The 23,851-nt window shown below is 39.1% G+C and overlaps 2 protein-coding genes across 7 annotated transcripts in view; both read right to left on the reverse strand.

Moving 5' to 3' along the window:
• Positions 1-210: 210 nt before the first annotated feature.
• Positions 211-21,898, reverse strand: NOC3L (NOC3 like DNA replication regulator). 5 transcript variants are annotated; one of them, XR_009933351.1, is made up of 22 exons: positions 21,866-21,898; positions 20,475-20,682; positions 19,962-20,088; positions 18,309-18,466; positions 18,141-18,197; positions 16,996-17,126; positions 16,381-16,542; positions 15,553-15,646; positions 15,201-15,376; positions 14,860-14,988; positions 14,264-14,395; positions 13,820-13,900; positions 13,171-13,271; positions 12,638-12,710; positions 12,502-12,565; positions 12,343-12,414; positions 11,129-11,310; positions 10,766-10,894; positions 10,052-10,149; positions 8,171-8,255; positions 5,662-6,445; positions 211-227 (listed from the first exon to the last, which is right to left on the reverse strand). XR_009933351.1 is itself a non-coding variant. In XM_062496497.1 (22 exons), the coding sequence occupies exons 1-21, from the start codon at positions 21,872-21,874 to the stop codon at positions 6,314-6,316; spliced, it is 2,400 nt and encodes a 799-aa protein (XP_062352481.1). In that variant the 5' UTR covers positions 21,875-21,898; the 3' UTR covers positions 5,568-5,759; positions 6,312-6,313. The 5 variants fall into 5 exon arrangements, 4 of the variants coding, with proteins under 4 accessions (XP_062352481.1, XP_062352480.1, XP_062352483.1 ...); XM_062496497.1 differs by lacking the exon at positions 211-227 and having other exon boundaries at positions 5,568-5,759; positions 6,312-6,445; XM_062496496.1 differs by lacking the exon at positions 211-227 and having other exon boundaries at positions 5,568-6,445.
• Positions 21,899-22,147: 249 nt separating this feature from the next.
• Positions 22,148-23,851, reverse strand: part of TBC1D12 (TBC1 domain family member 12) — a 41,364-nt gene continuing 39,660 nt past the window's right edge. For both annotated transcript variants that reach the window (XM_062496208.1, XM_062496207.1), the window contains one exon: positions 22,148-23,805. In XM_062496208.1, coding sequence (XP_062352192.1) covers positions 23,737-23,805 — 69 coding nt within the window. In that variant the 3' untranslated portion in view covers positions 22,148-23,736. The remainder of the gene's footprint in view (positions 23,806-23,851) is intronic.

Here is a 23,851-nt window from a genome sequence, read left to right on the forward strand (position 1 = left end):
AATCAGATTGGTGGAGTTTCACCCACTTTCTCTGTCCCTTTAATCCAAAATGTTGTATCCTGGTAGATTTTGCAGTACTCGCTTTTTATTGACAGTTGTGCTTAAATAGTGATGTTCTGTTACTCCTTCCCTCTGGGACATGGCAAATGGAAGTGAGCAGTAGAGCTTTTTTGGTTTTTGTTACGTCCAGATAATAAAATCATCAGGATTGGTGATCTCTTCTTTAGCTAGAACAAGTTTATAGCGTTAATTTCTGTCTGTGGAAATTTTGCCAGAAATGTTTAAGCATTTACACTATGCTTTCTGTATCTCTTCAATTTCTTCTATCTTGTTTGACTTCAAACAACTGAAATGCACAACAAAGACTGTCCCGTTTATATGGAGATAGTAAGTGCCACACTTGCCTGGCACTGTACACTAACCAGACACTTGCACAGTACTACTACAGCACTGTGACAGCAGCTGGGAAGTTGCAGCTCATTGCAAATGAAGAAGAAATCTTTTTCAGCCTTGATAACACCACCTCACAGATGGCCAATTTAAGATTACATTTTTTTGTCTGTATACATCTAATTATTAAAGCATTATTTGACATGCACCATAATGCTGCTGCTATGTCACTAAATTAACAGAATTCAAGCACTGTTTTCATTTGCAGGGTATTTCAAATAGGAAGGGATGCATTTGATAGCTTTATTTCTAGGCTACTGTAGACCCCCTAATGCATTAGAACAATCTGAATTCAAGGAAAGCAAAGTAAATTATGGGAAAATCAGAGTCACTTTCCCTCTTCTGCATTCAGTTTGGTTTTTGTTTTGCTGGGGTTTTATTTTGTTGGGTTTTCTTCTTCTTTTTTTTTTTTTCTTTTCCTTTTTTCTGAAACCCAAACCTGTAATTTACATGACTGAATCCTTCTGCATTCCTTTGAAGGATCCTGCTGTGGACTGAACTGGTCAGCAATTGTGTTCCCTGTGCTACAGATGCTTAATCCAGGCAATGCTGCTGGATTAACATCCAGAATCTGGGATGGGATACTGTAGATGGGAAAGAGCCTGTCGGCTCTCGGAAGATTCCTCTCTTCCTGTATCACCGCATCTGCAGATTCTCCATAGGCGGATGGAGTTTTCTTGGACTGAGTGTTGTAAACAAACACGTGTCATTGCCCTCCCCTTTTTAAACAAAAGATAATTTTAGCTTGTTTCCTCTAAGGAATCTGAAGGCAGAGAACCAGAGTGTTCTTTTATGTGTATTATATTAAAATAACGCACTTTGACCTGACGATTACTGTTAAACACTGTGTTTAGTGATTGTAAAGAGATTTAAATATGCTGTAACTTCCTTTGCATATCTGTTTAACTTTGGTGAATATACACAAAACACTCAAAATTATTTATGGTTTATCTACATTAACAAAATCATGTACAATAGCTGAATACACCTTACTGGTAGTGAGACCTTTGCAAGGAACAACATTTTCTTCTTAAAATTTTAGATTTCCAGGCTTGTGTTTAAAGAAAGAATATTTATTATCATGTTTCAAAGTACATGCCATTGTATAGTATATTTATCATATACTAGTTTTTAGAAAATGCAGACTTTTTTTATCTTTCTCTAGATTTAGAGGAAAAAGTATTGGCATTTTTCTGGTTGTTTCTTTTCAGCACAAGGTGTTTAATACCCAGTACTGACCAAATTCAAAACAATGTATTGATAAGTGTAATTAACATTTCAAAAATTTGAATTCAAACCACATTTTTCCATGTAGTCAGGTACTGTCTTTTTACTTTTCTGTTAAACCCAGAAAGTATAAAGAACTTTACACTATAACTCTTGGCAATTCTGTTTACATAGAAACACTGTTGTGAAGTTTTACGTGTGCTGACTTTATCTTATATTAAGTTAGTTGTGGTAGTTTCCTTTTTTTTTTTTTTCTCTCCATAGGAGTTACTGATGTGTTTAGTTATTTAAAATAATCCATTACAGGGGCACAAATTAAACAACTGCTGCAATCAGCCATCCCTTTAATCTCCCACAAGACACGTGTTTGTGGGGAACAAACTGCTCTGCACATGTTTTTGTTTCACTAGAGCAAACCCTAAACACAGGAAAGAAGTTAGAGGCAGTAGTCTCATGACAGCTAATGCCCCCACTATGAAAAAGAAAGTGAAATAAAAGAAAATAAAGTCATTAATTGGCATATCAACAAGCAGACAGAACCTGCGTTCTGTCACCAGAAACTATGAAGTCTTTCACTATACACTACAGAAAACAGAGTATATAAAGTAGCCATTTACCAAAGCAAAAAAGTGCCCTCTTGAGGTCACTTCCAGCTTTCAGGAAAAATAACCACAGACATACAAGAAAGTAAAATTTCTCAATGACATGCTCACAGAGGCTATGCACTTCCCACTTCTCATCTTTCACGAAAGTAGTTTTGAACTTATGTACCAAAGCAGCGTTTCGCAAATCAGGAACATGACCCCCAACTCATGTGGATCTGTCTGTGACCCATTAGCAATTCCAACAGGAGCAGCTCCTGTGAGGGACATGTGCTCCCTCCCCACCCTGCCCAAGGAAAAGACTGATCCCAAGCAAAGAAGTTAAGAAGTGACAATTTACACATAGTTTTATATGCATAGTTTGCTTTGGAATACTTTGGAATTACGGGAAATGCATCCACCTGCCAAATGGAACCGTTTTTTAAAATAACAGCTTCAGTCTCTCTATTATTTTAACATGGGAGCAGTTTGAGACCTGTAAGAATTTTTTCCTTTTGGTGTTTTTATGGCATTTTAAAAATAACACAATGTGCTGTAGTTTGCCCTTACCTGATTAGCTTTTCCTTTTTTGTTGGTGTTGTTTTTTGGGTTTTGGGGGGGGGTAGGGGGCATCTTTAGCAACTCTGAAAATTCTTAACATCACCTGTAGTATCACAATGGGCTGGCAGCCACCCTTGCTAATTAATTGGATTTAATAATAAAGTTCTTATACCCATGTTGTCATCCACTAGTACTTTTCTGTCACATAGATACAAAAACAACAAAAAAAACAATCATAGGGAAGCAAAGGGGACCTCAGTAGTCATGTCATATTGTGCACCACAGGCCTAACACTAGCCTGAAATCTTGTGGCCATTTAAAATCAGCACTTTTGTACTATTTCTGCTATCACGATTTTTCTAGCTTTGGCAATAGCTTATTAATAAAAGTATCTTCGTCATCATTCACAGTCAAAACCTTCTTTTAATGCCGTTTATCACAGTGAAAGGGAACAGTAAAATATCTGGCTTTTTATTTAAAAACCCTAACTTTGTAGGCCTATAGACATCTGGAACTGTGTAAGGCTAACGAACCTGCTCCAGTATTTTCATTAATGTTCATGCATCATTTAATTTAAAGTTTAGATATTGGTAAATATCCAGGTAATCTTTTCTTGGTGAAACATGATATGCTTTGGGGTGAATTTAGGAAAGAATTGCAGTGCCCTTTCTCTTGCTGGTTCCAAGTAGTGGAAATACCACTTGAAGCATTAAACAGCAATGGGTTGTTAACTTCTGTGAAAGCCCAGTTAAAGACCTTTCATGTGCTAAGTTATTATGCTAATAGGAATGTTTATTCTGTTTAGCCACAGATTTTATTTCTGCAGGAATCTGTCCACACATTCCTATGACAAAACTGACAAAATAACTTTGTCCTTTTCCATGTTTTTGGCTGAGTATGGACATCAATCAGGAAAATACATTCATTTTTACATTACAAACTATTTACAGGAAGCAGCTTCCAGGATAAAGTTTGAAAAAAAGGAATGTAAATAATCAACATCTTCCAGAAACATGCAGTCTCTGAGCAGTAGCAGGCCTTGCACTACACACTTCACAGGTGGACATCTCTTGCTTCTCCTGCTCTGCTGCCTATTGGCAAAACCACAAAAGTATTTTATTCTGTCCTATTTAAAAACTGCTACTTTTCTGCCAATTTCTTACCCTTTCCCTGTGCAGTGTGTGTTGTTTGCAGTGTGTGACTGTAAGGGCCAAAAGCTGGGCAGTCCCAGCTCCTGTGTGTGTGCAGAGCTGCTCTGCTTGTAGGAACTGGGGCTCTCCAGGAGCTGCTTCCTCTGCTGCCCAAAGGGCTTCCTGGTTCTGTCTTACTGACCTCAGTAAGAGCAGTTAGAACACTGAAAAACACTATGTCAGGTTTTGGTTTTGAAGCCTAGTGAGACTTCTTTTCTTGCTTACAAATATTACTAGATGAGGTGTCTGAAGAGCCGCTTTTAGAAAGGTGTCTGCTTCTAGAACTCAGAGGCTTTTAAGAATTAAACACTTCAACACAGAAATACCCAAATATTTCAAGAACACTTTCTCTTACGTTCATAGTTTATCTTCAAAAAGAGAAGACCTTGCTGGTAGCTTTACAAGCCAAGTCTGCAGTTTCTGAAACTCAACTGTCTGTTCTGCTCTTCAAATGCTTCAGCTAACATCTGGTTTTTAATCACTGTCTGTTACTATTCCACTATAAAACTCAGTTTACTTTTAGGGTAGCCCACTAAATGTACCAATGGTGGCAATTTTTTCCTGTCTGTGATAAATATTTTGTAACTTAAATAGTGATAGACATTTGGCAGAGTTAGCAAATGAAACACAAAAATAAATAAATAGCAAATAGATTTTGCTCCAATAGATGTATAAGCTCTTTCAGAATGACTTGTACAGTTGTCTTCCTCTTGCCTCTTCAAGCATGTCAAAATAATCTGACAATGCAACATCACTATGTGCCAGTCTTTATATGTTTGGAAACTATGTAAAATGAACAATTTTAAAAGTGACTTTTCCACCTGGACTGTTTCCTCTCTGCTGACTTGAATAAACTGTATTTGTATATGTTGTAAAAAAATAAAATGGTTTAAGATGCTGATTCTGTGTTTTTGCCTTCCTGAACTGACAAAGGTAATGACAAGTGGCCCCCTTGGAATTTTGCAGAATTTAAATCACATTTGTATTTGAAAACACTTAACAACTAAACTAAAAAGAACTACTCAAAATGTATGGGCATGACAGATTAACCATGCAGAAACACCTGTATAACCACCAGTATTTTGTATGCAGGTGTGCAGTCTACATAGTAAATATAATACACAGGTACTTTATATGTGTAATATAACACATCTAATCACATTATCTAATACCTTAATACAAGATGTCTGTTCTAAAAATATTTGTATATTTATGTTTAATTACTTAGAAGTTGGTGAGAACTAGTGTGATCAATACTGAAAACGTATATTAAAAGAGAAATAAATTAATTGTAAAACTATCTAAGAAGCATAAATCAGGATAAAGGACTAAATACCCTAGAGCAAAAAAAAGAGGTATTTTCCAACTTAAAGGAAAGCTTTGCAAAACTTAATTATCACATCATAGATTAAACACTACAGAAGTGTTAAGTGTTTAGCTGTCAGCCAGGGACAGCCCACTGTATTCCCCTGTACAATGGAATTCACATAAAGACAATACCTTTAGATTATTTCATATATTTCACCTGCTCTCTGCAAAGCCAACATGCAGCTGAAAAATGGGATTCTAAAACAATCAGACAATAAATAGTATTCAAAGAATGTGGAGGGAATTACCTAAAAAAAAAAAAAACAAACCCAAAACATTCTTACCTTGTATTTGTCTGGTATTCTTGACAGAAATGCATTATTAAAGACACTGCAGTAGAGCATTTAATCATGATGATAATTTAGAGTGGAAGTTCAATATTCTTAATTTGCCAATATCAAGATTCATCAGAGGGGAAAAAAACCACCAAATGCAAAATCATTTCAAGATGAGATAAATGGTTAGAAGACATCAGAAGAAAAACAGGAAAAATGCAATACATATTCCAAATGTCTAGGTAACTTGGGCATCAAAAACTCAGTATTATGTTAACGTTTTCAAAATATTTATTAAGTTATCAACACAACCCAGTGAGTTTGCAGAAACACATATGTTTATATTCTGTTATGAAAATTAGAAAAATACATAAACAAAAATATAAATGTGCACATTTGCAAGCAATTCTTAAATTACCTGGGTCTGTACATTTTTAAAATACTGACATGACAGTTCATTGTGATTCCCCAGCCCCCTGAACAGGGGCTTGGTGGTTGGGGGACAGGCCTATAGCTATGTGAAAAACTGCTGTTACATTTTCATGTGTTTCTGCATTCGCACAAAAGCCTACTTGTATTCCTGTTATGATGACTGGTGATTTCTTTCAGCCAATCTTTCTCCATAATTAAGAATCCAAGTGAACATGATTGATAGTTACATTTATGTCAAGGATGATTCCTTCAAGTGCTTAGCAAAATCCAAGGGCTTGTGAGCAACAGTCTCACTGATGTGCTGGTGAAGCTGTTTGTTTAGTTCTTCATCTATAAATGAATCCATTTGAAAGAAGGTATCCTGAAAATTACAAAATATGAGTTGTATTATTAAGCAAGGCCATGTTTTCCATGCCCACTTGGTTTAGCAGTCTTGTTTCTGTCCCGTGGTCCCAGTCATCTAGACCAGACTTGTTCAACTGGCAGCTCACTCCTCCTGGCCTGCAGGAAATCTCCCTTGGCTGCAAGGAAGCATTGTGTCAGGCAGTCCTTCTTCAGCTTGTGGGTTTGGTGAGGCTTTTCTGCTCTGTGGTAAACTGGGCTTTACAAGGTGTTACCTCCTATGCACAGCCACAGCCATGGCTTCCAACTTGGGGGGTTCACACACTGCCTCCTGTTCAACACACCTCACAAACACAAATAAAGCACAGTTTGGTGACAGCACACGTTTATAAATCAAGCACTTCTGACCAGAAGGCCAGTGAAAGCAACAGTGCTCACAGCACAGGTTGAGTCAGAAAGGAATCCCCGGACCCTTCTGCCTCCAGCCACACCTGGAGCCCTGCATTTTCCTGGTGCTCAAATGAAGAATGATGATCATGCTCATGATTTAAACTTCCCTGCGAAAGTCTAAAAACTCCCAGAGTCAAGTGTTTTGTGCACTCACAGAGAAATGAGAGCCTCTCTTTAGTGGTGCACAGGGCTCCAGTTTGGAGCTTCTGTCAAGAGCAGGGAGATGCTGACAGACTGGCAGCTTGGCACACAGAGGCCACGCAGGACACAGAGGGTAAAACTCGGATACTGTCAAAATTTGTTAAATGAGCCAAACAACCACAGAGCAGGCAAGACCTCAAGGTAATTTTCCCAGTTAGGTCCATTACACCATCTATGGACGCTTTGTGATCTTGCTGGTCCATTGTTTCTGCTCCCTAAAGCAGCTTGTGCATTTCCTTATTCTACCCAAATTTCTTTCCCATCTGCTGTTCTCAGCCTTGCTCTGTCAGAACTGCTTATGTAACTCCCTAGCAGGAGACACATATCAAGGAGTCATTATAAATCAACTGAATTAGTTAAGTACAAACACATTTTCAGAAGTTCCTTCTCTAAAATGGAAAAAAAAATGTGCTCACAAGGCTTCAACTGACATTACTGAGTTACAAAGTAGAGCGTTGACAAAGTTAATAGGTTATAATGTTTGCATTAGAAAGAAGGAAAATTACCACTTTTTAAAGGACACACCACTCATTGGACATTTAATGGAGGCTGGTATCTGGAACACATCCAGTGCTGAGGATATAAACACACTTCCTCCATTTCTCCTCTTTTTACATTAACTCCTTGTTCCCCTCAAATTTCCACTTTAAAGCTGAAGTGACACTAACAGGGATCACCATCCCTCGACACACCGAATCAAACACTCTGGAAATCCAGCTGTCTTGGAAACTACCCACCTTGGGGAAAGAGCTGGCTTTTTATTATTGCTTTTTGAACAAACATTAGTTCATCATTACAGAAAAGAGCCAAGAAATCTGCACTGAACCACTGCAAAGTGCAAAATAACAGCTACCATATTAATCTTGCTATGTTAACTGATGCTGTGGGAAGTAGGACTCTACTTGTAGAGCTATTTTTTCCTTCCTTATACTCAGTCCTATCTTATGCAATACACTCAACGCAAAAAAGTATAGAAAGCAGAAAGCCACACTGAGTGTGCCAATGCCTGGGTTCTGCACAGTGAGCCAGCAGATACAGGTTATATTGGTGTCTCATATGGCTAAAAAAGGACAGAGAAAGATGAGAACAGTACCTTTCTTCTGGGTGTTACTGATGCAACAGGAGGATTAAAGGTCATTCCTTTCATACAATATGTCTCAAAAAGTTCTGTAGCAGACCTACAGTCAATAAACAGTGAAAGAAAAATGGCATTAGATAAATACAACTTCAGCTGATCTATCACCAATCCAAGAGCAGTGTCTTGCACAAACTCCACTCTCCCCCCTCCATCACACTTTAGGAGAACTCCTCAGAGTAATGAGCATCAGCTGGAAAATATCAGGAGCCAACGCTAGGAAACAATGCAAGTCAAATTAAGTAAAATGTGTCTAAATGTACAGAAGAAAACTGCTGTCTTCCCAGAGCTCTGATCTGTACATATCTCCCCTTTGAAAAAGGGAAGGAGAAAAAAAAAGGTAGATAAAGATGTCTAGCTGCAACGATCTGCCAGAATTTCCAACAGTTTCTTGCCAAAGGGTTTTATGAAAAAACATCCATGGGAGAACAGGGAGGACCATTACAGAGAAAACTGGTTAAAACACAGGAAACAGAGGACAGGAGTCTATGGTCGTTTTTTGCAATGGCAGGATGAAACTGGATTTCCACAAGATTTTTTCCATGACCTGTGCTCTCCAATATGCTCAAAAAAGAGCTGGAGAATACCAAGTTATTTGTAGCAGTAAGAAAGAGCTACCTGTAGAGAACTGCAGACAGACTCTCCGCAGACAGAGAACTGCAGACTGTATGAGATGATCAGTAAAATGAAATTTAGTGATGGAAAAAGCAACTCTACATATAAACAGTAGGCTCTGAGCAGACGACTATCACTTAGAGAAAAAAAAATAAATTGTTATGACATATACTTTTATGGGATTGTGACTTTAGTGCTGTTTGGAGTCGCAAAGAAACAGAACACAACAGAAATTAGTTACATCAGTGTATAAATCCGTAGTTCATCCACATCTCAAATACTGCAACTACATCTCCAAGTCCATCTTGAAATGCTTTAATTGGTAACAGTTCAGGAACACAGTAATATCTGGAAAATATGGAACAGCTCCTGTGTGAGGTGGATCCCTCCATCCAGGAGAGACAGTAGACGGAGGTATGATACTGAGGTCTGACAAGTCCTGTAAGGCACAGAAAGAGTGTGATGGAGCAGGCTGTGCACTTCAGCTCCCAGAGCAAGAACCAGGGACTCTTAAATGAAGTAAACTGGTACCAGGTTCAAAACAAAAGAAAGCAGACCTTGCCATAAGGAACTGTGGACTCAGAGAACCCTTACCAAACAATGCTGCATTTGCAAAATGTGAGCTATGATTCAAGGGACATTGAACAGATTTGAAAAGAACTCAATGAACAGAAAATGGTATCAGGTTTAGGAAATCCACCAGGCTAAAACCTGTCAGAGACCTACTCAGACCATATTTTACATGTCTGCCCTGGTTTTACTTTTCACAAGGCACCTGCTGCCAGCCACTGCCAAAGACATGATGCTGAACTAGATCTTAGTCTGAGCCTGGCTGGCTGTCCTCATGTTTTAACCTGCTAAAGATCTTACCCTGCAACTTGGGTTCTAGTTTCCACTGCACAGCCCCAGTTCAGTGATGCTAATCCATATTCAGATCAGGGCTGCTGAAGAAGATATTTTGCTCCCAAGGGAAGAAAACACACTGCACTTTTGAGATGTTTACCCTTGCAACACCCTGGCAACAAGTCTCAAAAGGGAGAAAAAAAAAAAAGAGAAAGAAAAAGGCAGCCAGCATTCTGCATTCTGTACTGGCAGATGAACAAAGAGAGTTTGAAGATCAGTCTTTAATTTTACAGATAATTATTTTTAGGAATTCCTTTAATATAAGCAACAGCTTCCTTTCAGAAGGAAGGAACTCTGAAAAAAGGAACTCTGATAACTCACCTTTGGCTCAAATCAAGTGGAAGAGCTCCTGAGCCTTCAGTTGGAGCTCCAGCAATAAGGTGAGATGCAAATTTCTGCACTGTTGGATGATAATGTCTCTGAAAAAAGGAAGAATGAAGGCCATAGACAAGAGAGTAAGGGATAATACATTTATGTATAGAATCTCATATTTATTTCCATTTCTGTAAGATGGAAGGTCTCCTTTTATTTTAGAAACTGAGTACCTCAAAATCAGTCAGTTTGTGGGATTAAGTGAACAAGAATGCCCAGTCGTGCATTTATTCCCTCATATCATGCTGTGAGCATGACTTTCTACAGTTAGGTAATTCCTACACCCAGAAAACAGGACAAAGGGCAGAGGAAGCCCTCTCCAAACCCTGACTGGCAGACCAAGATGTCAATTCCTCTTGCAACAAGGGCCAGACTGCAAGGGTACTTAACAGATCTAAGAGGTCTCCAAAGGAATCTAATAAGGCAACCTGCAGGAAGAACCAGTGTAGTATTATAATAGGGAATGCGGAACATTGCCTTTTGAGCTCAACCTTCCATACCACTGTGCTGGTTTTCCTCTTCCACTCAGCTGGAATAGGCTCATGTGGGTCAAGACTTGACAGATAAGCCTGAAGACCTCTGTTCTTCATTTGTGTAAAGCACCTAAACATTGAGCAACTCTTTACTGCTGTTACTTCCCAAATCCCTGAGTTACTCACAAACCTGCAGAAGATGCAGCTCCCACAGCACTGTGTTCTGGGCATTGCAATGCTCTGGTTCATCTAATTCTGGGAGATAAACTCCACTGCCTTGAGATTCGTTGTCTAGTAAGAGGTCCATCCTTGGGAATGTCTACAACACATAAAATCAGAAACTGAGTTGTTTATATTACCCACACAATTACAACATTGTTGAGTCAGTTTCAGGATTCATTCCACTCCATTCAGTTTCAGCAGCATTTAAGCATATTCTGTTTTCATCATTCTTGTTAATGATGCTTTAAAAAAATTTTGCACAAAATCATTTTATCAAAAAATTCCATAACCTTTGGCCAGTAAGCTAAAAATTTGAACAAGTCAAACTTACTTGCATGAATATCCTGTTTGTTGCCAAGATCCCAACACTGGAATTTGGAAGCACATGAAGAGCAAGGATGGAAAGCCGCTTTAGGAAAGCAAGAGCTCGTTGCTGGGAGACTTGCTTTCTCCTCTTGGCAAACATGACATCCAGGCACTGCAGCACAATCCCTGTGTCCTCGTTGGTGCCACCTCAAAAGCAGAATTTCATACAAAGAGTAAAGATAAAGAACAACTTCATGGACACACAGCTGAAAACTCTGCTACGGGCTACACACCGGAACTGAGAACAGCACAAAAGCTGGGAGCCTCAGACCCCTCTCATGTGATACAGACACTAAGCACCCACCCTTTTTTGGTCAAAATAGTCCACCTTTGAACAGAAAAAAAAAATGTACCATTGTTTCTGTGCTCCTTTCTAAGAAAATACTTGTTAGATAGATATATAGATAGATATATAGATATACATCTTGATATATAGAAAAATATCTAACCATTAAACACAGCTACTGTTTTAATCCTAAATTCATACCTTGTATCATTTTCTATAAATTATTAAACAGTGAAAAAAATCTAGTCTTTTACCCACCCAGAACTGCAGAATATTTATTATTTATCGTTTATTCCTAGTGAATCCACATTTCTGAAGTTAGTTAAAATTATGTTCATTTCAAATTTTATAAATCTCTTTTTGCCATCAATTATTCAATTTCTCAGAATTACTGGAAAAATTACATTAGAACATGGAAATGTTGTTATAAAAATTGGAAATATATATACACTAGAATATTTTAAAAAGCAGAATTTAAATTTAAATTATTTTTAGAATTCTATTGGAAAAATCAGGTGTCTTTTCTTTACTGGAGAGAGAATTAGAGAAAAAATGTAAGAATTTTTAAATTGCCATTGAAAGAAATCATTATAAGGAAGTAAAAAAAGTAAAACTGAGGACAGACTAAATGCTTATCCAAGATCAAATACTTGGAATTCCTAATGAAATGACATGATTAGGATTTGTTACCATGTATTGAATAATAATTCAAGTATTTCTATAGCCACAATGCAATGCACAACTCAAGAAAAAAAAGTAGGCTAAACCAGACAATAATCCTCTCAGAAATCAGGTATCTTAGAAAAAGTGTAATTTATTAATGCTACATAACGGCTTTGATAGCAAAGAAACAAAATAAACATGATCTAGTTAAAATAAGAATCTGGAATTACCTGCATGTAGGCTGAACAGTGTCTTGTACAAATGTGTGTAAAATTTCATTGGATCAATGTTAAGAACATCACCTATAAACATAATCCCAAATAAACACAATTACTCCATTTATTTATCAGGCAATATTGAACAGAAGTTTGTTTTAAAAAATCTCCTACCTTGACCAGAAAGTATATGAAAAGCACTGAGAACGCAATGAAGACTCTCACGATAGCTTAAATCCTAAGAATACAAAACTGATTAAGTACCCAAAAGAAAGAAATTTTAAGAAAACTGTAACAAAATTCAACTTACCCCAGATGCAATAAGAGAATGAAGGACAATCAACAGGTCATCAAAAAATTCCACATTTATGAGATGAGCAAACCTTGAATCAAAGAGATTTTAATTTTTAAATTATAGACATTATCTGTAAATTCAGTTCAAAGTGTTCTGAATTGCCAAGATCCACACCTTAAAAGCAGGCTAAATCAAATGCTCAACATTTACTATCTTCACAGGAAAGAATAATTCAGTCCCCAACATGCTAATCATGGGTTTTCTAGAGTATTAGTGACATGCTTGTGTCCTTTAAGAAGCAATTAATCAGACAAAATCATGGAATCACATCACACCCTGTGGCATTTGCACCACATCAGTTCTATCATGGGAAATTTCAAATCACATTGAAATGGTTTTGGAAATAGCAGAAAACTTCAGCAGAGAAATAAAAGAATTTCAACTAGCTTGTCAGGGACTATCTTTTCTCACTGCTTAAATCCCTTTCAGAGACAGAAATTTCTTCAGTGCTTTATGTGTTTTTCAACACACACAAAAGAAGTGCTTACTTTGCAAGACCTTCTAGCACAGCTGGCAAAAGTGGAGACTTTTGAGCTTTCTTCAAGATCCTGAAGTAAGTTACAAATACAATATTCAAGGTCTCTGTGTGCTGAAGGAAAAAAAAAAAACAAAATTAAGCACTTAATCATGTAAAATAGACATTTCTATTTCACTTAAACTCAAATGGAATGCTTTTCTCTGTCCAAGCCTGAACTCAGGCCTTCCAAACCAGTCCTGGCACTGCCACGTCTGCTCTTCCTATGCTGAAAAGCTCAAGTCCCCACTGCTCTCCTGCCTCTGGCTCTCTCCTGGCTACAGCCACACTCCTTTGCCTGCAGGCTACTCTGAGAGGCTGCAACACCCACTACACAATGTCCTGTGGAACAGGGCACCTGGAGAACATTTGTCAATGGATTCAATACCACTTTGAGCAGACGGCAGCAGGGAATAGGAATGGCTTTGTTGGCCTTCCTGGCTAAACTAAGAGCATCATTTACTAAAACCTAGATCTCTGTCACAGGCAAAGTGTTTGTTAGATGACAGCATGATCTAGAGATGTGGAATGCTGACAGGTTGGGATGGAGGGAAGACATGCAGTTACAAAAGGCTTAGGAGTTGCCACTGCTAATATAGGGAAATAATCCCTAAATTACTTACCAACTTGAGTTTCTTTTCCTTACTTTCTGATGCTTCTGCTTCTAGGAGTTCTCGTTCCAGTTTCTCTTCTGCTTTCTTCCACTGAAAATATACAGTTGATTTTAAGACAACAGATTAAATGTTTCCAATCAGTCTGGATATCCAAGTTGAAAAGATATCCAGAGAACAAATTTTCCATGCTTGGTGAGTTGCTTAAGTCACCCTGTGATTCTACAGGGTAACCCTCATCCTATCAGAAACAACCAATCAAAAGCATTATCAACACAGGAAAGAAGAAAAAATAGGAAGATAATTAAATTTCCTGTAGAACCTCATAAATTTTCAAGTACAATGCAAAAGCTGATGCTGAGAGTTAACAATGGCAACAGCAGATGTGCAATCATTGCTGGAACGAATTGCTACATAAAGCAACAGAAGTAGAGCATGAGAAAGCAGCTGTCGTACCTTCCTTTGCATTCTGGAAAGATTTTTTCTTTTCTCTTTGTAAGTCATGAATTTTTTCTTTGGTGCAATATCTTCAGAATCTTTTTGTAATTCCACTTCCTTAATTCTTAAGTGAAGAAATACTTTCAACACCTATTGTTAAATAAAATTAATTCAATGAAAGGTCATCTACAACCTGATAGAAACTAAGGGTAAGAAATCCTGCATCCCATTCCAGCTAGTGGGCTTTGCTGGTTCAAAGGTTCTTCTGTTTACCCCCCTCCTGTTCCTCCACACCCGTATCTCATGATCCCTGCTCCCAGTTCCTTCTGCAGCACTGTCCATTTCTATCCATTCTTCCATTTGCCTCTCACTTCAAGTCTCCCTGACTGACTTAAGCCATGTTTCTGGCAGAATCTGATCTCCACCTCCCAGTCTCCTTCCATTGCCCCACACCTCTCTAATACTGGCTCAGCCTAATCCTGAATTGTCTGTGGTCTGACAGAGTGAGAAAATTCTTCTTGTCTGTAGCCAGCAGCTGCAGTAATTTTAACATCTGGGATATTTTGAAACTTTTGACAGAAGAATATTGTGAAGTACAAGACAGAGAATCTTACCTCAGGTCTGACATCATAATTTCTACCCCTTACAAGGCCAGAAATGACTTTAACTACACCAAGTGAAGCATAACCCAACTTGTCCTGTTTAAAGAGCTTCTTAACTGCCTCAACACACAGTTCAGAAATCTGAAAAGCAAAACACAGAAATTGTTCTGTAAAGCCAAGTCCACAACAACAGCTAGTAACAGACGATACTCATGGTATTTACTAATTATAAAGTGCACACAACCTGTAAAACAGTGAAAAGATACAGCCAAAAGATCTGGATATTGTGCAATAAAGATCAGAAACAATTGTTTTTCAGACAAAACAAGAACTCTAATGATAAAATCACTTACCATTTTTGATGGATCATTCATGAGTGGAACAATGAGAACAATGATGTTATTGTGGAAGTTGAAGTGGGGCAGGGCCACAAGCAGCTCACACAGACACTTCACTGCTACCTCTGCTAGACCTTTATATGCCTTTAATGAAATGACATTGCTTTTCTTCAACTTCCTTTGCTTCCAATCTGCATAAAATATTATTTTTAGTGGTTACTCTTCAGAATGATGGGGATCTTATAAATATTTAAATTTTTAGTGATTGCAGGTGTACTTCATCAAAGTGCTACCTCAGAGACAGAGGAGGGAAACTGCTGCAAACAGTTTTGCCTCTGCTTCAAAATATGGGAAGTGTTAACTGTACCTTTAATTGTTTGTTCCAGATTTTCCAAGAAAAATTTGTACTGGCTTACAAGGCCTTCTTCAAATTCTCTCAGTTTCTGTGTTTCTTTTTTAACCTGTAAACATAATTGAAATCAAGATTTTATTTGGAGAGCTAAATACTGAAATTAGCCAATGGTGGAAAAAAAAAAAGTTTTAAAACAAATATCAGATATCTAAGTAGTTTTTGCTTCTAGACAGACATTCCAAGAAATGTATTAAAAATAAAATATTTCTGCATCTTTCTATAGATGTGTTCATAGGCCTATTTCATTTATAGAGCTTGAAGTAACATTATCAACAAGAGGTTATTTGAAAACCATGACTCTAAATTGCATTAAATCTATACCCAAAAAAACTTCTTAAAATTGGTTAAAAACAAACTCCAGAAAACAAGTTACTCTGCATTTGTTCAGCAAATTGTTGAACACATTTCAAAGAAATCTATGCCAGTTAGGTGACAACACTGTGTAATTTGCTTTCTGTCTAATTTTAGTGCAGGACCATACTCCAAGGTTTAAGAGGAAGGTCACCCAGGTTTGGTATACTACTTTCAGACACTTACTTTTCGCCTCCATGACCATCTGCATGTCACTTACTAATTGAAGGAAGTATGTAAGAATTAAAGGTTCAAAACCAAAACTTCTCTTCCTGAAAGTGTCAAAGCTTCAGAGCTTCCACAAGTATTTATGCATGTGTCCCCTTTGCTCAAAACCATAAACTCATATTAAACAAATTAGTCTCAGTATCTGGCATCACTGAACACATCCTTAACTACTCACATACACTATAAATAGATTTGATATTTCACCTTGGTAGCCTTCTCCGCTTCAGTCAGAGGCCGAATTTTGTATGAAGGTGCAATATCTTTAAATATCTCCATCAAAGACACCATGACCAGCTTCCTAACAATCACAGCCACGTTAGGATCCTGCTCCATCAGCATGGCACGCAGCTCCTTCAGCTTCTTAATCTGATTGAAGAAAATAGGCAGACATCAGATGAAGAACAACTGCAAACCAAGGGACAAGCACAACGTACATTAACTCAGCAGTTACTCAGACTCTACTTAACAGTGCATAAAGAGCCAGGAAATTATAGATATCCCAACAAAATTTCAGTCTCAGGAATGTTCAAAATATCCTGCTATTACAAACTTGCACAAAATTACAGAAAATTACTAGTATATCCTGAAGCATTGAGAACTATCAGATACAACCCTGAAATCAGAGCTTACATAAGGGTCATGCTTAATGAACAAGGCAACTTGTACAGAAAATAACAAAACTGATACAACACTGACCTTTTTCTTGTTCTACCCAGATATTCTTGTGCTTTTGTTACTGTTTGCTCATTCAGATCTTTGTTTCTTGACTTAGTGCACAACACAGACACACGTATATGCAGGTTAAGTAAATGTACCTACACTGCTGTCTGGCTCCGAGAGAATGGCAGATGCTAAAGCAGCTATGTGCACCTTCCTCTCCTGCAGCTTTTGTCTCCTTTGAGCAGCCATTTCCTCAGGAGTGAGAACAGGCAGGGCTTCCTCATTAAAGTCTGGCACATATGTGAGAATTAGAAAAGAGGGGAAGTCACTCAACAAATACAATGTTGCAGACACCACATTTCAAACAGGTACCCGGTAAGGCCACACGAGAGTAGCACAAGAAGTTCCACAGTCAAAGAAGCTTTAATAATTACTTTGCTAGATTTAATATTAACCCACAGATTCATTTTTGCTCCAATTCAAAATATTTTGCTTGCAAAAGAAGTGGACTAAATGTTTTCGAATCTGTCCATGGTGTTCTCTGAGTACAATGGGAACTTATAAACTCAACGTATTATCCTAACTACGCCAGGAAACTGCAGTGCTCTGTAATTTGTATCAAATTAGTCACCACTCACCTTTTCTTTTAAAAATACAAGTGGTTTTATTTGTGTTTTCTGAGTATTATTTTGCTACAAATATCTCCTTCCTCAACTTCAGATTATATTTAGACAGCAAGGACCCAGAAGTCACAAGGTTACTTGAAAATGACTATTAACTCAATAGCCAACAGCAAATGAAAATCTCAGTTTCCTGGTATTGATGCTTTGAGTAAAACATTTTAAAGACAAAGACAGACATTTAAAGCCTGCAAAAGACTGTGTCTTGAACTGCATTTCAAAATGATCTGAGAGTCATCAAAATAGAACCACACAGATATTTCTTATGTAAGACCAATATTTCCTTCTTACAAGAAAATATGGCACAAAGTATAAAAGGAACTTCATGCAAGTAGTACTTCTAAAAAATGCACTGAAAAATCAAAATTATTTTGAAGAAAGAGAATCTGAAGCCAGCCATTCCTGAGATTCTACCAGGTAAGAGTGCAAGCTTTGAATAATGGTTATGCTTGGGTGGCAGCATGGTAATGAACATATTCAAAAACATCCTGAACAAAATACACTTCAATTGCAAACTTCCTTGGGGAATGGCAAAATACTTTTCAGGTATGTCAGTGATTTGGAAAAAACAAACAAACAAACAAACAAACAAACAAACAAAAAAAACCCTCTAAAATGTTTTACCCTCTGCTTCCTCCATGTCTTCTGTGTCCTCTTCTTCATCATGTGCAACATTAAGAACTGCAAAAACAGAGTGCCTAGTGTCAAGCACATAATAAACACCACGAAATTTTAAACAAATAAATTATATACTTCTTGGCTACTATACCAGTTCCAGAATCTGTGTCTTACCTGGCTTTTCCACAGCTTGAGGAATTATGCCACTCTTGTCTTTGATGGGGAGCAGATGGATGAGTTCTTTTTCTGGCTCTGTTTGTAAACGTCTCGGCATCTTCTCGTATTTCTCAATCACACTTTCATGTTTTCGTTTTTTGACGTGAACAGGTTCACTGAAAAACACGAGGCAAACTAAATGAACCAGCCATGTAATTAGACAAGAGCCATGCCTGACCAGCTGGATTAAGTGTCTACCTCTCACCCAGGCCAGGGTGCTGTTTCACTTGTCCTTCCTCCCCTTCTGTGCCCCTTCACAGCAGAGTGGCTGCCCTGGCAGGGCTGAGACCCGTTAAACCACCCCAAGCAGTCCTGCCATGGAGGACTCCACCAGCAACGAGCAGGACTAAAATCCTCCCACTGGATCCAGAGCCTTTCTCAACATGTCCCACAGCCTCTCTCCCCCCACTGTGACTTGACCTTCCAGGTGAGGCTTAATCAGGATGTGACAATGAGTGGGTCAGTGACCATTTTTATCTATCCTACTCCATGGCTGCTTTTACCACTATTACTATCACTTTCCTACTTGGCCCACTGGCAAAGCCTGTGTCACACCTCTCTCCAATGACAAAGCAATAACACGGCACAAGCGTGTGTCACCCTTTCACAGGTATGCTCCTGAGCTACACACAAGTGTACAAGAGGGTAAGTATTTAGTCTGTGCTAATATGAACACACAATTTGTACGTGGTGTAATACCTGACAGACTATAGCTGACCAAAGCATATTGAAATGACAAGTTCTCCAATTTAAGGGAACACTATGAAAGGAATTAAAAGCTCATAAAACAGGTAAAAGAGCAACCACTTCCACTGTTTTCCTACCATTCTAAAAACATTCTGGCATAATGAATGTAAGACACAAAGAACTACATTTTGCAAAATATCTCTAAATAAAACCACACAATAAAGTTTGAGGTTTGCAAGTCTTTAAACTTATGTCAAACCCAGTTAATTTGGGGAAAGGGGAATGTTTAAAGCAAAAATTTTCTAATTCAAGAACTTGCAGTGTGGCTACAAGAGACTATGCAACTGCAACTTCGTAAATAAAAGCCATTTACTATTTTCCTTCAAAACTAGACTAAATTATTAATTACTAAGCAGAATCAACTAGGAGCACTACCTTTCTACAAGTATCACTGTGAACTCTACCCAGTGCCTTGGCCCAAGAAAGTGGCACCAAATTTTTTGTATGAATGTTTTGGTGTTGCATGTGTTTATAGACATGGCCCTTTCTATTTTTTCCCAGCAATCTGAAGTGCAATGTGTATAGTGGTCCACAGTCCAGGGAATGTCCTGAATACTCTATATAGAAAAAAAGACTGTTCACAGATTAAAGCACTTCTTTTAGTTTGAGGGATGCTACTCGTATCACAGCCAGGGACCTCCCAGGAAGGAACACTGCAGAAACAGTATCCTCAAGGTCAGGCAGAGCACCTGAATGTACTGATACACATCAATATATTAATACTGAAGTACTGACAAGCTGAGGAAACGCGTAACTGGAGCCACAAAGAACACCAGAGTGAAAGAGACCTCCTGATAAATGTGTTACTCTACATATTAACCACACAAGACTGAATTAGCATGAAAAGGAGACATTGCAACTCACTTAGAAGAAAGGTCTCTGGTTAAAAAGGATGCTTTTTGGGCCAGATCCTCCATTAATTTTAAGTCATCTTCATCCATCATGTCCAGTGGAAGAGCATCTTCTTCCTCTTTTTCTTCCCATTTTCTAGCTATTGTAGAAGATCATGTTTACAGATTAAGATCCCATATGTACAGTCACCCTTGAAAACTTAACCCTGCCCACACTTTTGAGACCATTTTACACCTTACTTCTACCTGGAACTCATTGACCTTTATGCACACTGGTTTTGTAATCCCAGAAAACTGTCCCTTTACTATGACACCCAATAATGATCAGTGCAAACACATTTCTACCATCTTTAACTGACAGTTCTAGGTGCCAGAATAGCTGGATTTTGTATTTTTCACAGGTCTCCTGTTCTTTCAACAGGAACAGCAACTATTTGTACACAGAAAATGAAGTATTGTTTTCTCAAATTTTACAACAGGAAGCAGCAGGATATTCAGTAACCCCCACACCTAAGCAAACACTTACCAACTTGTTTCTTCTTGCATTCCTCCAATGGAAAAGGCTTTCTAGAAATAGCATCTCTGACAGCCTCCCTTAGCTTCTTTTGTTCTTTACGATACTTCTTAGCAGCACTCTTCTGCTTATACTGCTTATTCTTTAATTTATTGTCAAGTTTTATTTGACTAGTTCTCAGTAACTTGCGAAAACTTGGAACTCGCTTTGTATTTTTTCTCTAGAAAACAAACAGAAAGCTACAAGTCACTGACATGTTAACAGCCTTTACAAAATTTATTCCACTGTTTAATATATCCGAGTTCCTATTTCTATCAGGGCTGAACAGTATGTTTCTTTCTAACAGTACCATCAGTTAGCCTCAAATTTACACAACAGTGTCATATCTTTGAGAAGAGAGCACTGTGACAAATGTTTTACAGAAACATTCTCTGACAACATTTTATTAAACCCTATCTCCATCACTTTTAGACACATAGACACCGAAGGTATGGCACACAGCTTGTTAGAGTGCAGTTTTTTGTGTGCTCCCAAGCACTCCGTTCTCTTCTCAGGGTGCTGCTGTCTCCCAGCACATGATAAAATACCTTGGGGAGCTTGAACGTCCAAGGCCACGGCCTCGGGCAAATGTCCTCTTGCAGGACAACTTCCCAAAGCTGAGCTTCGGCTTTCTCCTGCCCGAAACTCCCCCTGCCCAGCAGCAGCAGGGACCTGGCGAAGCTGCCTGCTGCAAGGCTCACACCAACCAGCAGCTATACCAGAACAGAGTTACGGGGGCCAGAACTCGGGGAGGCACCGAGGGCTGAGAAACCGGGCTCGGGGAAAAACCCGGAGGCGCGGCCCGTGTCAAAGCTGCAGAACACTCCCAAGGGCGCTCGGGATGGGAATGGACACGGCAGGGATCACCCTACGAGGGGCAGGGGAAGGCAAGGCCGTCCAGAGAAACTGGGCATCGAAGCGCTGTTAGACACGATGCGGCCCTTTACAAAGAGGACAAGCGGCTGGATCGGTGTGGGGTCCCTCAAATCCTCAGCTCAGTTTGTTGGAGCATGGTGCTAGGAACAGCAAGATCGGGGGATCACTGCCTGTATGGGCAGTCAATGAGCTGGGCCCCACGAGCCCTGCGGGCCCCTTCCAACCGAACACATGCCGTGAATCTGCGAATCCGCGAATCCGGAATTTGTGTCAGCTCAACTTTAGCTTCCCTTTCTACGTTAGATTATCGGGAGGCCCTCGTCTCGGGGTGAGAGACGAACATGCGCTGCCGCCGGTGCCCCCCACCCACAGCCCCCCGCACTGCTCCACCGTTTCCAGAGCCCCAAGGCCGCGGAGGCACAGCCTCGTCCCGCCCGTGAGACCCCGGGCTCCCCTCCCCTCCCCTCCGCTCCCCTCACAGCCCCTACCCGCTTCATGGCGGCGGCGCGCGCGTGCTGCCCGGCGGCGGAAGCGCTCCCCGCGCGCCCACAGCGGCCCCTGGCGGCGAAGGCCGAGCGCGCCCTCACCGAGCGAGAGCCCACGGCGCCCAGCCCCGCCCACGGCGCCCAGCCCCGCCCACGGCGCCCAGCCCCGCCCACGGCGCCCAGCCCCGCCCACGGCGCCCAGCCCCGCCCACGGCGCCCAGCCCCGCCCACGGCGCATGAACGGAAGGGAACGGAACGGAGGCACGGCCCGCAGCTGCTGTCAGGTTTATTTACACAGGAATCGGTACTAGTGGTCTTAAAGGAAGGCTTGATCCTTCTATTTACAGTTATATACAGATTTATAGTTGAAAAGTAAGAAAACTGTACAAGATAACACAAAAATATAAGACAAATTGGATCCAATTAAAGTAGTGAATACATAAGTTAAGAAAAATCTGACATTTACATTTCAAATTGTAATGTTATGAGTAGCATAGATGCAGTTTTTAAACCAGATAGCAACGCAAGTTACACCACGCTAAATTTTTACCCCGATTATGCAGATTCTGCTTTTAAAACACCAGACAACTGGAAGCCTCCTGCACTTAAAAATACATAATGGTAATTTTTACTTGATTTCCAGAGGGAGCAGTTACAAAAACCCACATGTAAGGAATTTATTTACATTAAATATTAGCAAAAAACGGATCAAGAGAGTGCAAGTGTTCCTCACCTGCAGTGCTATCCATTTTAAATTTCTGTCCCCTACAACCACAGGTTGTTGTACAGCATCTTCAAGAACAGGAAATGTTTGAAAATATTTGCCGTGACATGTAGAGTACGATCTCATGTCTCACAGTTAAAAGATGTTAAAGAATTCAATATCACTAAACCAGATGATTTTTGGATTTCAGTATTGCACACTAATAAAAAAACGATTTCAAAAACAATTCCGTGTCTGCCTTATTTCCTAGTGTTAAAAGTGGCTGCTTCTTTGAGAACACAAAAGCCTTTAGATAGCCTTATTTTCTAGTGTTCACCATTATATACAAGTATTTTTTAGTTGGAAATGGCTCAACAATATAAAATTTCTGGTGGCAAAACCCTTTCACAGAACACCCACTCCATTTACTCCACAACTAATACACCAAAACAAATGCTTAAACACCACTTGCTTTGAAAGCTGTACAGTGAAAAATAGCAGCCCTGTTCTTACCACTGTTTAAAATTCAGATTATTTTTGCTCTAGGTTTGGGCACGATACGTCTACAGTTCCTGAGTTAATTACATTTGCCCAGACTGAAGAATGAAGCTGCAACTTAAAAAAAAAAAAAAAAGTAAGAAAGAAAATACCCCTTCCCAAATCTTAACCACCTTACACATAAACATACCAAACCATCTTATTTGGTCCTCAATACTTGCAAATTGTTAATTTTGGAGGTAATGTTTGTACCAAAGCATTTGGTTTGGATAGCAGTTTTGGGGCCTTAAGATTTAGCATTTCCCTCATCCCCTCCAAAAAGTGCCTTTGTGGTATTTGTAAAAACAGTTATGTCTCAAAAATTTGTTTAAAGTACCAACAGAAGTTATTACAAATGTTTATTGCATTGAGCTGATTCTTTTAAAGTATTAAATATTAACTCCCCGCTTCTCAGTTTCATAGGTTTTAGTATTCTGTGTGAAATCAGATCTTCCCATGGCAAAAACTAATACTGGCAAAAGGGTGAAGATTTCATCAGTTCATTACTCCACTGAGAGCTGTGTCTTTTTCCCATCTCATTTTCACATTTTCTATAGTGCTTTTTCCACATAGAAGTGATGTGAAGACTTCTTTGTCATCAAGTGGTTTTCCACATTTCCAGTAGACCTCAACATTAGCTTTTTGGTGCTGGGCTATGGTTCTTGTCCCCTTCTTTGTTGTCCTTCATCAGTGAGGCAAATACCTACAAAAGTAAATTATTTAATGAATATGAAGACTGCTAGTATTAT

The sequence above is a fragment of the Cinclus cinclus genome, chromosome 7, assembly GCF_963662255.1.
Source record: "Cinclus cinclus chromosome 7, bCinCin1.1, whole genome shotgun sequence".
NCBI classification, from domain to species: Eukaryota; Metazoa; Chordata; class Aves; order Passeriformes; family Cinclidae; genus Cinclus; species Cinclus cinclus.

Excerpts from the sequence above, each read along its gene's own strand:
- NOC3L (XM_062496497.1), bottom strand. Across the intron at positions 17,127-18,140 it reads AGACATGGAGGAAGCAGAGG|ACTTTAATGAGGAAGCCCTG; the intron begins GTAAAACATTTT and ends CATATGTGCCAG. Across the intron at positions 13,901-14,263 it reads TTTCCAGAATGCAAAGGAAG|TGGAAGAAAGCAGAAGAGAA; the intron begins GTACGACAGCTG and ends GTATATTTTCAG.